Raw genomic sequence first — 13,648 nt, 5'->3', positions numbered from 1 at the left:
AAATAAAAAATTTAAAGTTTTTTTAAACCAAAATAATTGTTACTTTTACTAAATGGCAACACCCTGCATTTCAGTCAAAAAAATAAAAATGGCAGGTGCTCTAACCAGGTTTACTCATGTTCCACGCAATTTAGGTAAATAATATTGATTTAATAACACCAAAACTTATATAAAATCTTACCAGTTGCATTCAAACATTATCTGTACTGTTATTTAAATATTTACCTTTGTCTTACGAGTTCTCTACTGCTCTTACATAATTACTGTTTTGATATTAGGCACGCAATAATCGTCACTTAAAACGTCATTTCGTATTTCGGCAATTATTTTTTCTGTCTTCATTTAGAAACTTATTAATTATTACAGGTGCAGTGAGCCCCTTGATAAACAATGTCTCTGTGCGGCATAACCAGACTAAGACAAAATTCGGTCCTTTGGCCGACGAAGATAGAATTTTCACCAACCTGTATGGTCGTCACGATTGGCGGCTCAAGGGAGCAGTAAAGCGCGGAGACTGGTATAAAACGAAGGAAATTTTAACCAAGGGAGCAGATTGGATTATTAGTAAGTCTTAATGGCGTTGTTATTAGAACAGCTGTCACCGCTAAAAAACTTTAAATTGTTTTAAAAAATAATTCTTTACTATCTTCCATGTTTGAATGTTTAAAAAATATTAATTTCAGCTTCAAATTGTCCTTAAACTTCTGGAGTATTATTAGATTCTTTTGCCTATAGTTTTAATGTGGTACTTTAGCATTAAATATTTACATTATGTAAAGGTGGAGACTGACCGGAGCATTTTGTCGTAACATTGCTCGCGTCGAGCATCAGCGAGCATCCGAAACTATGGATGGAGCACTCCGCTCACTGTACTGACTATACGAATGCTCGCATCGTAACGTGTTAGGTTACGACAGAATGCTCCGGTCAGTCTCCACCTTAACAGTAATGTCGAGTATAATTTGTGTAATCAATCGTGATTTTGTCCGCCTCCGTAGTGTGATGTCAGCACGCTCGGCTACAGTACTGGAGGTTCCGGGTTCGATTCCCAGGGGGGGGTTAAATAAATATAAGCAATTTTTTCACTGAAATATTTATTCAATATTTTGGACTGGTACCTGAAGCGGAGGGCTTATCACTTTCGTTTACATGATGCAGTGCTCTATCCACCACCGGGTGTGGATAAGGGTTTGAGAAGAAGAAGAATCAATCATGGTAACATTCTGGAGGGTGAAGTTGTAAATAAATAATTTAACCATTTAACTGTTGAGAGATTTTCTATAAAGTATGCTAAAACTGTTGAAACTTGTTTGCAATAATGGTTCATTTCAAATTTAGTGATTGAAGGGGGATTAAAAAGAGTTTTTACAACAACTACAAAAATTATTTTTTTTCATTGGTATTTTACCAGAAAAACGTCGGTAAATGGTACAGAATTTATTAACTAATATGTTAATTTAGATGAGATCAAGACTTCTGGTCTCCGCGGGCGCGGAGGAGCCGGGTTCCCCTCCGGGATGAAGTGGTCCTTCATGAACAAGCCGGGAGACGGCAGGCCCAAGTACCTGGTGGTGAACGCGGACGAGGGGGAGCCGGGCACCTGCAAGGACCGCGAGATCATGCGGCACGACCCGCACAAGCTGGTGGAGGGCTGCCTCATTGCGGGTCGAGCCATGGGGGCCCAAGCCGCCTACATATACATCCGCGGCGAGTTCTATAACGAGGCCAGCAACATGCAGGTTGCCATTGCTGAGGTTCGTTCTTTTCTACTTCATACAATATTTTGCTGTCGTCCATTTTACGCCTCCGTAGTGTAATGGTCAGCACGCTCGGCTACCGTACTGGAGGTTCCGGGTTCGATTCCCAGGTGGGGGTCAATCAAATATAAGTGATTTTTTCACTCTAATATTTATTCAATATTACTCTGACCTGGTACCTGAAGTGGAGGGCTGATCACCTTTCCTTCATGTGTTAACGATCAAGATAAGAGTGTGTTTATGCAGTGCCCTATGCACCATCGGGTGCGGATGAGGGTTTGAAGGATGAAGGAAGGAAAGTCACATTACAAATAGCCCATACCTGACCTACGGAGGCGGATAATGTGACTTTCAGGTAGCAGATAATTGCTAACTATGGGTACACACTAATGCTTGTCTATCGTGCAACTGTCCCTCTTCATATTAAAGGGGCCTACCTGTCTATGTTTATTGTAAAATGTGACACATGTTTTAAACCTTTCCGCTATGTTATTATGTCACAACTTATATGGTGGGTATAATTCTATGAATATCGTTTCAGGCATATCAAGCTGGACTGCTGGGCAAGAATGCCTGTGGATCTGGTTATGATTTTGACGTGTTTATGCATCGTGGTGCCGGAGCCTACATCTGTGGTGAAGAAACAGCTCTCATCGAATCCATCGAAGGAAAGCAAGGCAAGCCACGCTTGAAGCCTCCATTTCCGGCCGATGTGGGAGTGTTTGGATGCCCAACAACCGTTACTAATGTAGAAACCGTTGCTGTAGCGCCTGTGAGTATTTTTTTGGCATCTATATTATTTGCAACACAACTCAAACCAACTTTATAATATATTAAGTGGCAATGAAGTTTTGTTTAAATTATCTTGTGTCTGAATATTAAATCGGTAGTGTAATTAACGGCAAAGGGTATATCTGTCAAATTTTTCATTTTCTAATTTTGTTCCACAAAATGTGTAAAATAGCGTATTCCATAATCTAGCAAAAGGATATAGCTGTAGTTGCAATACTTATTTAGTTTTATTAAGATATGTACATATGCCATCCGAATAAAATATTTGATTTCACAAGTTTGTTTTTGCTCTCCTGTAAAATTTGGTCTGAGACAGATATACCCCTTTGCCTTTACACTACCGAGATAATTGTTCCCATCCAATATCTTCAATCCTCTACTTTCACTATAAGTTTCTTAAATATGTATTTTTCATTTTCTTTATCCAAAATATGCATGTTTTTTATAATATTTCTCAAATTCCAGACAATTTGCCGTCGTGGCGGGGAATGGTTTGTTTCCTTCGGTCGCACTCGTAACTCCGGCACTAAACTGTTCAACATATCGGGGCATGTGAACACTCCGTGCACTGTAGAAGAGGAAATGAGCATCCCCCTGAAGGAACTCATTGAACGCCACGCCGGCGGAGTCATCGGAGGGTGGGACAACCTTCTTGCCATCATCCCCGGAGGGTCTTCCACGCCACTTATCCCCAAAAGGTACCAATCCATTTATTTATCACTTTTATACCCGACTAAAATTTAAACATTATCACTACGTACACTTGTCTGCAGAGATCTTTGATCTCCTTATACCTATCCACATGCTACGACTGCATTGCTGTATTTCTTTGTCGGTACCAGTCTATTCACCGTTTAGGTTAATAAAAAAAGTGAATGAGAAACCTCTCTCACAGCTTATATAACAGACACTATGGGTACATTCTGGTTTACTCCAAACACATATACTAGTGATATCATCATTATCAATAAGCCTACCCACATAGTGTCAAATCCTAATATGTAAGCGCAAGTAGTGAATCAACACTGCATCGATCTTACACACCATTAGCTGCAGATTGTGGTCAGATGAAAAGAAATTATGCATTTTCCCATTGATAAAATGAAATAATTATAGCTTTGTAAAATTGTATATTTTATAAAAAAATCATTTTTTTTTTAGTGTGTGCGAAGACGTACTCATGGATTTTGACGGCTTGGTGGCGGCGCAGACATCTCTGGGTACCGCAGCCATAATAGTGATGAATGCACAGACCGATATTGTGAAGGCCATTGCGCGCCTCATTATGTTCTATAAACATGAGTCGTGCGGACAGTGCACTCCGTGCCGTGAGGGGATATCCTGGATGAATAAAATCATCTACAGGTTAGTTAAAAAGTTTATCATTGCCATGAAATTTCTCTATTTGTAGATAATATACCCATATGCTCCACCTAGGGAGCGAATGTGGTTTAATAAAGATAATATTCATAACCAATTTAGCATTATTATATGTGTAGAACGAACCACCCAGTTACTTCATTTCATCATGAATTTGATGAAGCAAAAAGGTATTTTTATTGATAGATATTTTTATAAGTAGTTTTCTTATTAACTTCGGGTGCAAGAAATATTTTTTCTTTCGAAAATTGAAAAATAAAATTTCATTTTCAAAAATTGTAAAAAATAAATTGAGAATGTTTATTTAACGAAATTAACTTTTTTTGCCGTCTACAAACTTCCAAACACAACATAGAACTCCAAATAAAATACCACTATGTATGGCAAATATTTTATAGTCTGTAACATGAATGACTCTTCGTAAGGTTCACCTTATCTTCGTCGGCCTAGCGCCATCACATCTAGTCAACCAGGTTTAATTTATCAGAAAAGATAACTCTTTTCTGATCTTGAATGCTCCTAATCTTTTTTCCTCAGCTCATCAAAGTCAAGTAAAAATACTCCTCCTCAAAAGTAGAGGGATTTTTTTGATAGGCACTTTGAAAAGAAACCGAGTTCATTCAATTTGTATGTATTTAACTTTCCTAAGACTGACTAAGTTAACTTTCCTAAGTTTTTATTTTAAATCAGTTCATCTCAAGTATTTCTCATTTTTTACTCTTTTAACATTGCTGGGTCTATTGTTTTGATAAATTTAAGAATAAACCTGCTCAGTGTAGTATGGTTGCAATGTGTTAGCCGGGAGATTTCTTAAAGTCAGATAGTATCTGGCTTGAAAAGCTACCGTTAGTAAAGGGTAGTATTATGTTGATACCAACGTAAAATTCCCTAAAGGTAATTAATGGTTCCAAGAGGTAAGACCCTAACCTACAACCAATTACCTGTTGGGGTCAAATCAACCAGTGGTGCATTCCATTCAGCACAGAATGTATATTGTCAGCTTGTTACAAATTTCTAGCAATTACTATATCTAGTAAAAATGCATATTTTTTGCAGGATGGTAGATGGCAATGCACAACCTAGTGAAATTGACATGCTTTGGGAATTATCTAAACAAATTGAAGGTAAATATTTATCCAAAATAAATAATAAATAAGTTCATTACATATATGGCAGTTTGTGAGGTGCGTGCTTTGGTTTAAAGTTCACATGATACAAAAGCTTATTGGAAAGTGCTACAGTAAGAGCTTGATAATTTGAAATTAATTCAAATTATAAATGGACCAAAATAATAATAAAATTAAAAAACAATTTTAAACTATCGAAAATGAAGAAAAAATGCCCTTTTCTTGTGATTTGTATTCTTTTGTTGGTATTTTATAAATAATAAAAAAAACTGTAAATGAATTTTGGTACTTTAAATTGATTTTATGTATGTATGTATATTTTTATTATCATTTATGTATTTAGTAATTTTCATTTTTTTATGTAAATAAAATGATAGATTTATTTGCAATTGTTTAAAATGTTAATTTTTTAAGACGCATTCACTAATTTATAGATGCCAACATGGTCACCACATCAGTTTTGGAATTTACAAACTTTTACAGAACTTTAACATTTAAAAAAAAGTTTTATGTAGTTTTACAGTACAATACAAAAAAAATATACAAATATAAATCAGGTTTCTCTCTCTAAATCTTCCAGAAAAACATTTATTTATCACATAATACATTTCTAAACCCTCCCCTGTACTATGTATTTTTTTTCAGAGAAATAATCTACTAAAGCCCCAATATACATATCGCTCACTCCTTTCAAGAACGTCATAAATCAAAAAACTTGATTTTTCAGGAGAACGTTTTTAAAGTTTAAAAATATAACACATTCTATTAAAAATAAATATCAAGCCACTGATTGAACTTTTTAGTATGCAAAAGATTTTTTTAGGTAAAACCTCAAGGTTTTTTCTCCATTTGAAAAATATTTAGTATGTTTAAAAAATAATTTAACAATACTTTTTCTTCAAAATGCAAAAACAATATTTTCTGCCCTGTAGCGGGTAAATATTAAATTAAAAATACGCCTCTTTTGCTGGTATACAGTACATTTTCTGAGCATTCCTCAAACATACACAACCGAAAATTGACAATCTTTGATTTATGACGTTCATGAAAGGAGTGAGCGATATGTATTTATTTAAAACCTTCATTACAAAAGCAAATGCAATTGTAAATATGTACAATGTAAAAAATAAGAACTTTCTCAAGATTACAATAAAAAAATGTTTTTTTGAAATTTATTACAGGGCACACAATTTGCGCTTTGGGAGATGGCGCCGCATGGCCGGTTCAGGGATTAATCCGCCACTTCAAGCCTGAACTGGAGCGTCGTATGCAAGTCTTCCATGATCAGCAGCTACAAAATCAGGCTTCTAATTAGACCTCTCGCACTTCATCAACCTGTTAAATCCTAATGATTTTTGACAGTTTAAAATGTTTCATAGAGATTTCTATAGATTGTAAATTACAAGTATGGTTTCACACTTCTCGTTGAAGAACTTGTAAGAAAAATTTAGTGAATTATATTATTTAAATAATATTCCGCCTTTCAATTCTTTAAATTCGTTTGACTTGGTCTTCTGATTATTCTTTATTTACACTTCTCAGTCCTACATTCAATGACCTTTTTCTTCAAAATGTTAATTTGTATTATCTTTTTTTTTTAAGTGGTGCATATTACAAATAAGTTATTAATTTGATTGTTAAATTAATATTTTATTTATAAAAGGCACCATTGCAAATTTTTTGGTTGTCGAAAATTTTGAAAATTATTTTTATTTCACGATTCTTTAGTACCTTAAGTAAAAATGTGCTCTTTAGAATTTTTTTTTGCAAGTAGATACGAGGGCCGACCCAAAAGTAACAATAAAAAGTAAATTTTACACACTTAATTAAATGATTTTTTATTTTAAATTTACACACTTATGTACCATGTTATAAGCCGAAAAATAAAAAAAAATTGGTTAAAAACGGAACGTTTGGAAGTTTTTTTGACGTTTTTAGTCTCCCGATTTTTACGTTTCAGCTATTTTTTAAAAACAACTTTTTTTAAACAAAAAAAAATAAAAATTATTCAAAACCTTTACTGACCCTCAAAATACTGTCCATTGCACGCAATGCACTTGTTCCAGCGTTTTTCCCACTGCCTAAAACAAGTAAAAAACTCTGAAATACTGATTGATTTCAAAGCTTTGAGTGACTCTTCTTGAACTTCTTGAATTGTTTGAAATCTCCTTCCTTTCAATTGCCTTTTCATCCTAGGAAAAAGAAACCTTCTTTAAACCTTTTTAACCACTTGTAAACTCTATCTTGACTAAGAGCTTGGTCGCCATAAGCTTGCTGAAGCAGTTTCAGTGTTTCCTGAGGTGATTTGCCAAGCAGAATTTAATGTTTGCGCGCTGTTCCATTTCTTTACGTCAAAATTTCGCCGAAACGTAAAAATCGGGAGACTAAAAACGTCAAAAAAACTTCCAAACATTACCGTTTTTAACCAATTTTTTTTATTTTTCGGCTCATAACATGGTACATAAGTGTGTAAATTAAAAAAAAAAAAAATTAATTAAGTGTGTAAAATTTACTTTTTATTGTTACTTTTGGGTAGGCCCTCGTAAAAAGAATTTATTCATAAAATTTTATTAGTCTTTCATAATAAATCTCATGTTTTATGTAAATAATTTGTAAATTGATACATTATTCGTTACTGTTTAATTTGTGTTTTACGAACCATTATATATTTTTTTTTCATAGAAATTTTGTTTTATTCATAATGCAATTCGTTTTTTTACATGTTTTTTTTAAACAAGCCATGAGAAACGTGTGAAGATAAAACAATCAAAAGAATTTTGTTTATATTATCCACATATTTGATGGCGTTAATTGCGTTCTATTTGCTTTCCAGTGACAGTATTTTTAATATAAAATGTGATGTTTATTTAAAGTATTTCTGTTATTTTTTCTACAAAATATGATTTGTATTATTAAATTTTTCTTTACCTACGAGTTGTGCAGAAGACACTACATTTAATTCATGCAACATTATCTTGACCATAAATTATTTAGAGACATATAGACTTCAGGTCCCGTCTAGGTTATGATAAAAAGAAATCTGGTTGGGAATCACTTGCATCCTCGTTTGTCATAACCGAATGTGCTTACCATGGTAGACAAATGTTCTTCTTCATCCAACCCTCATCCGCACCCAATGGTGCATAGGGCACTGCATCATATAAACGCAGTGTTGTCTTGATCGTTGTTAACACACGAAGGAAAGGTGATCAGCCATCCGCTTCAGGTACCAGTCAAGGGTAATATTGAATAAATATTAGAGTGAAAAAATCACTTATATTTATTTGATCCCCCACGGGAATCGAACCCGGGATCTCCAGTACGGTAGCCAAGCATGCTAACCGTTACACTACGGATACAAACAAAATGTTAATGTGAAGAGAAAAAAATATGCTGCCCTTCAAAAAGAAGAAATGATTTACTTAAAAATATTGCAGGTAAATAAAAAGATTTTTTTTTATTTCAATTTAAATAGTTTTATTTTCATTGGTTTTTTTTAAACAATAACTTGATGGGAATTTCCATTCTCACAAAATAAGGCTATGTACAACTTAATGGGAACTAATGTACAGAATATCGGTTAGGAAAAAATCAACTTCTTACAGCCAATTTGTTACACTGGTAAAGAAAAACAATTCTATGACAGCGAAGTAATTGCAAATAAATAATTGAATATATAATTAATCCGTTGACACATTCATACACCCAGTAAATACAAACGACCTCAGTAGCTTTCATTCATTGCTAATAACGCATCCATCATATAAGGTTATGACTATTTTTCTGCATTAAAAATGGCAATTATACAAATATATCCAAAAGACCTACAGTAAAATCATTCGGTGGAGATCAAGATATACATTAAATTATATAAATATACAAAGGGTACATTTGCAAACATTAGCGATACCTGATCCATGAAGCAAACTAGTACATAACATTTCATAAATACTTAACCAATAACATTTGGAACTGCGAACCTCTGACTTGTTCACTCTCTGCAGCGGTATCCAACTCCGCATAAACAATATATCTGGAAGTCACTTCCTCTGGTCACTCGGTGAACTGAGGCCAACTCAGTCTCGCCGCAATAAATACCACACTCCATCTCGGCTTACAACTAACTATTTACATTTTATCTCATCGCACACTTAACAATAACAAAATCACAAATTATGGTGTAAGATGGCATCTGCTAAATACCACAGAATATTATTTTTTTGTAAAAAAAACATCCATAAATAGTAAATTTTTGGCCAATTTTCAAAACCCTTTTCAATTAATAATTCAATCACTATCAAATTCACTTTAAAGATTACATGAATTTCAAATTATTTTTTTCATAGATTAACAAAAAGTAAAAAATAATGATTCTTTTTGGAGATTCAACAACGATTTGATGAATTCATTATTTTCAGTTCCAAAATGATTTACGAAGAAAAAATCCCAAAAGAAAAAAATTCGGAAGAAAAATATATAATACAATGGATATGTACACTTTGCGTGATAAAAATATAATTATAAAGAAAAGAATAATAGGCATTACTAAAAACGTAATTTGCCATACTTCAAATATAATAAAAATTATTGAAATAATGACTTCTAGAAGCTGGTCTCCATATACAATACATACGCGATAAGAAAAAATAAAAATACTGGAAACGAGCTATTTTTAAAAATTAATTCTGCGATAAGTATCACCAAGTGTACGTATACAAAGTTCGCCTGGATATTCCGATAGGTGATCATTGGATAATCTTTCGAGTGAATTGATCATATTTCAGCCTCGCTCACGCTGCCTGTGGGCACTTGGCGGGAAGTCGGTGGGGGGGCGGGGGCTCAGAGGCGCTCGTCCTCGGGCAGGCGCACGCAGGGCACGCACTGGTCGGGCGAGCGCGAGCGCGGGGGCTCGGGCCTCTCGGGCTGCGCCAGCCAGGGGTGGCACAGCACCTCGCCGGCGCCGAGCCGCTCCGAGGGGTCCCGCCGCAGCAGAGAGCGGATGAGGCACTTGGCCCGCGACGACAGACACTCCGGCACCACGAAGTAGCCCCGAGAGATTTTCGCGAACAGGGAAGCGTGCTCCGAATCGTTGAAGGGATATCTGGAAACAAAGATATTTATTAGTGACTCCAAAATTGGCGACAGCGTGTCTGAAATTTTTTTTTTAAATAACCAATTTACAATTATTAAATATCGCAAATTACTAGTTTTTAAGATAGCGGTATAGCACGCATATAATCCGACATTTTCGAACTTAAAGAAGCCAAAATAATATTCTAAATTTCCGTATTATTTTAGTTACGGGAGCTTATTATGTTATAAAGTGGCATTTAAGAAAAGCGATTTTGAAAGCGGGTAATTAGACCATCGCAGAAAGCACTCGTACATAACAGCGAAGTACCTACGTATGAAATTGCTAACGACAATTCCCACAGAAACCCCTGTCGGACAACTCGGCGAAGATTCCTAATAATTAAGGCAAAGGAAATGTAAATTTAATAAACAAAGCTACCCACCCTCTTTATTAAAACAGGTGAAACATAAAACTGAACCCTTCTTCGAGTTAGACCCCTCTTATCGAACTGATTTGCCAGTTCTACCTGCCGAATGCGTATATATAAATATTATATGCGCTACCCGAACGAGTGCATCGAGAAAATAAAATTAAAAAAAACTAAGGCTCCACGGCAGGTGAAATATTTTTTGTTGGAAAGTTATCGGCGGGTATTTTGTACATTCGCCCGTACACCGGGAATGCGGGGAGAAGCGAGAAGGGTATAATGACGGAGTGAAGGATCCTAACGTCTTCCGCACATGTCGCGCCCTGGGCGAGGTAGCAGGCCGACGCAGGTGCAAATATCGGAAAGGGTGGCGAGCGAGATTCCTAATATCGAGGTAACAGGTCGTCCAACGTCTTGCCCGTATGCCCTTTCGAGCGTAACAGCAGGTGAATCGATGGAGTTTTAATGTAATTTATGATGATTTTCTTTTCATTTCTGACCGCGATAAGGATCAGTTCGGGTGAACTAGCGGAAGCGGTCCCGAGACCGGATCTTCCGAATACAAAACGGAGAATTCGGAGACAGGTGCTCTCGAATATCGACGGCTACACCTTACCGCGTATAACTATAGTCGAATAAAATATAAAAATATAGTAAGAAGTCACAAAGTAAACACGGAATTGCGGTTATCTGTTGTATTCAAGATATCGCGATTATCCGCAGTATTTTGGAACAGTAAACGGCACAAGTTTGAAGCCCTCGTCTGTTCGGAAAGTTTTGCAATATATGGCGGCACGAAAATAATTCGGAAATTGTTTACTATATCTTAATACGAGCACGCGAGTCTTTAACGAACCGACCGTTTACTGAAGATCTGGTGCGCAATTCCATTCGGAAAACACCTGCTTTCTTTCTGCCCTCATTATGCGAGTAATTGATTGAAAATAAAGCTAAAAAAGATTACATTCCCCGGAGCTGTTGTTGTCTCTCGAGACAGGTGCCTCGTCGGAGGACTGGCGGACGGATAGATGGGAGATGCGGATAACTAACCTTCCGACGAGCATCGTGTAGAGGATGACGCCCAGAGACCACATGTCAGCCGCCTTGCCGGAGTATGTGTGGTGGGCGCGCAGGATCTCGGGAGACACGTAGGCGGGACAGCCGCGCTTGTCCTGCAGCAGGTCGTCCGAGGAACGCTCCAGAACCACGGCGTCCTCTAGCGATTCTAGCTTTAACGTACATCTGTTGACAAAGAAAAAAAACGTTTATTTCTAAATCGAAATTAGATCGGCGAATGACGCGATTTCCACCAATAACTAGTTGCCGAAAGTAATATATTATGTGCACACCGATATAATCACGCAGAACAATACGACACAAAGAGGCATTAGCAAATAATGTAACACTAGTATTAGCAATAGCATTCGCCTGTTTTAGCTTGGAGCCACAGTTTAGTGTCGAAATGGAGCGAGTGGGTGTGTCTCGAACGGCTATTGATATCTGTTAGCTTTGTTTCATCGAGATCTGAAAACACACGTGCGGTGGGTTCACGTAAAACGGAATCATAATTTATGTGCGCAAATCTCTCTATGTCCTCCGCAGTATTTACCGAACATTTATCTTCCGATATATACGACGATATTATTTCAATAGTTCTATTTACAAATATATCATTTCTACGTAAGAAAATTATTTCGACGTTAGTACATTATTTCGTAAACATAAATGAGCAACAACCATTATCGCCCAAACCGATGAATAACTATTACCTCATTACAGTTCATTTCAATTATTATTTTAGATCATCAAAGTAATTTAGCAATGTTTTGTTCGTTCGAAATTACACCAATTATACATACATACGTCGCACAAATTACTTTAGCAAACTAATGCCTACTGTATAAATACGTAACTTATGTTTGCGTACTGTGTGTTCATAATAATTACGGTAATAAAGTGATTTGACGAGGACAACGTCGAGTGGCGAAATTGCATCGAGCATTCCAGCTGGTTATAAAAAAACCTCAATGGCAACTCGAGAATTATAAACGAAATTTAATATCGGTAGCTATAAGAGTGATATGTTTCGACAAAAAAACACAAGACAGCCCTCGTAAGGTGATCCAGTTTTGAAACAGAACTCAACATGATCCACGAGCAACAAGTAACAAGGAGATTGCACACACTTAGCGCAAATGCACCTGGCGCAATTCGCGGCTGACATGAGACACGGCGGTGTTAATGTAACGCGAGACTATCGGACTGCCATACCTATGGCAAAAAAACAAAATTTCCAAGCTAGGAGAACCGATTAGCAATCCGGAGGAAATGCCACATTTCCAGTAAATCGACACAATGCCTATCCCGAAAACGGAAGTTGCGAAATTCCAATTTGGTGGATAAAACCAATGTCGGTAAAATTAAATCATCGCTTTACTGTACAAACCTACGGAGCAATCAGCGTGCATCATAAAATGGAATATTTATGAAATATTTGTTTATGAAGTAATTTTAAGAGCCCAAGTTCAAAACGACGTCACGATTACGAAAAAATTGAGAAACGAAACACTCGAACCGGGTTTGGTAAACCTCGGATGAATAGTTGACAAAGGCGTGTGTTCGAAATGATCTTTCGTATTGAGTAATTGGTTGAGAGCGCAAGAAGGCGACATAGCGCTCCAGCAGTCGGCGGAGGCTGACTTGCTGACGGGGCACTATCCCCATACCTAACCTTATGCACGTAAAAGGCACATCGGACACAGGCTAGTGCTAAACGTAGATAACAAAAATAACTAAAGGTGATAATGAGAACAATAATTCCAAACGTTTTACACCGTTGATCCAAAATGTAACCTTGATGAACATGTTCTGAAGGAAATCTTGCATCACACGCGCTGTAACGCAACCAGACAACATTGTGTTTAAATATTGTAATTGGTGCTTATTACACCATCATTCATGACAGCTTTTCAACTATTTTAATAGATGAACTTTACTAGTGATGCAAAATATTACGATATTATACTATACGATATTAGTAATGCAGCAACGTTAAGAAATCGTTAACTTTCGTGATGAGCATTCGCAGTAC

The 13,648-nt window shown here is 36.3% G+C and overlaps 2 protein-coding genes across 2 annotated transcripts in view; one reads left to right on the top strand and one right to left on the bottom strand.

Moving 5' to 3' along the window:
- The first annotated feature begins 67 nt into the window (after positions 1-67).
- On the top strand, positions 68-7,675 carry ND-51 (NADH dehydrogenase (ubiquinone) 51 kDa subunit). Its single transcript, XM_088261718.1, has 8 exons — positions 68-134; positions 367-564; positions 1,462-1,754; positions 2,299-2,529; positions 3,015-3,247; positions 3,711-3,914; positions 4,986-5,053; positions 6,238-7,675. Exons 1-8 carry the CDS (start codon positions 89-91, stop codon positions 6,369-6,371), a joined length of 1,407 nt encoding a protein of 468 aa, XP_088117844.1. The 5' UTR covers positions 68-88; the 3' UTR covers positions 6,372-7,675.
- An 831-nt stretch (positions 7,676-8,506) lies between these two features.
- LOC148313554 (tribbles homolog 2-like) overlaps positions 8,507-13,648 on the bottom strand; it is a 38,100-nt gene continuing 32,958 nt past the window's right edge. The window contains exons 4-5 of the mRNA XM_088261730.1: positions 11,608-11,799; positions 8,507-10,157 (exon numbers count right to left, since the gene is read on the bottom strand). Coding sequence (XP_088117856.1) covers positions 9,896-10,157; positions 11,608-11,799 — 454 coding nt within the window. The 3' untranslated portion in view covers positions 8,507-9,895. The remainder of the gene's footprint in view (positions 10,158-11,607; positions 11,800-13,648) is intronic.

This window comes from Brachycentrus maculatus, unplaced genomic scaffold, assembly GCF_059751285.1.
Source record: "Brachycentrus maculatus isolate JH-2025_06_01 unplaced genomic scaffold, ASM5975128v1 h1tg000010l, whole genome shotgun sequence".
NCBI lineage: Eukaryota > Metazoa > Arthropoda > Insecta > Trichoptera > Brachycentridae > Brachycentrus > Brachycentrus maculatus.
The sequence above is the reverse complement of the archived record's forward strand: the minus strand, read 5'-3'. Positions and strand labels throughout refer to the sequence as shown.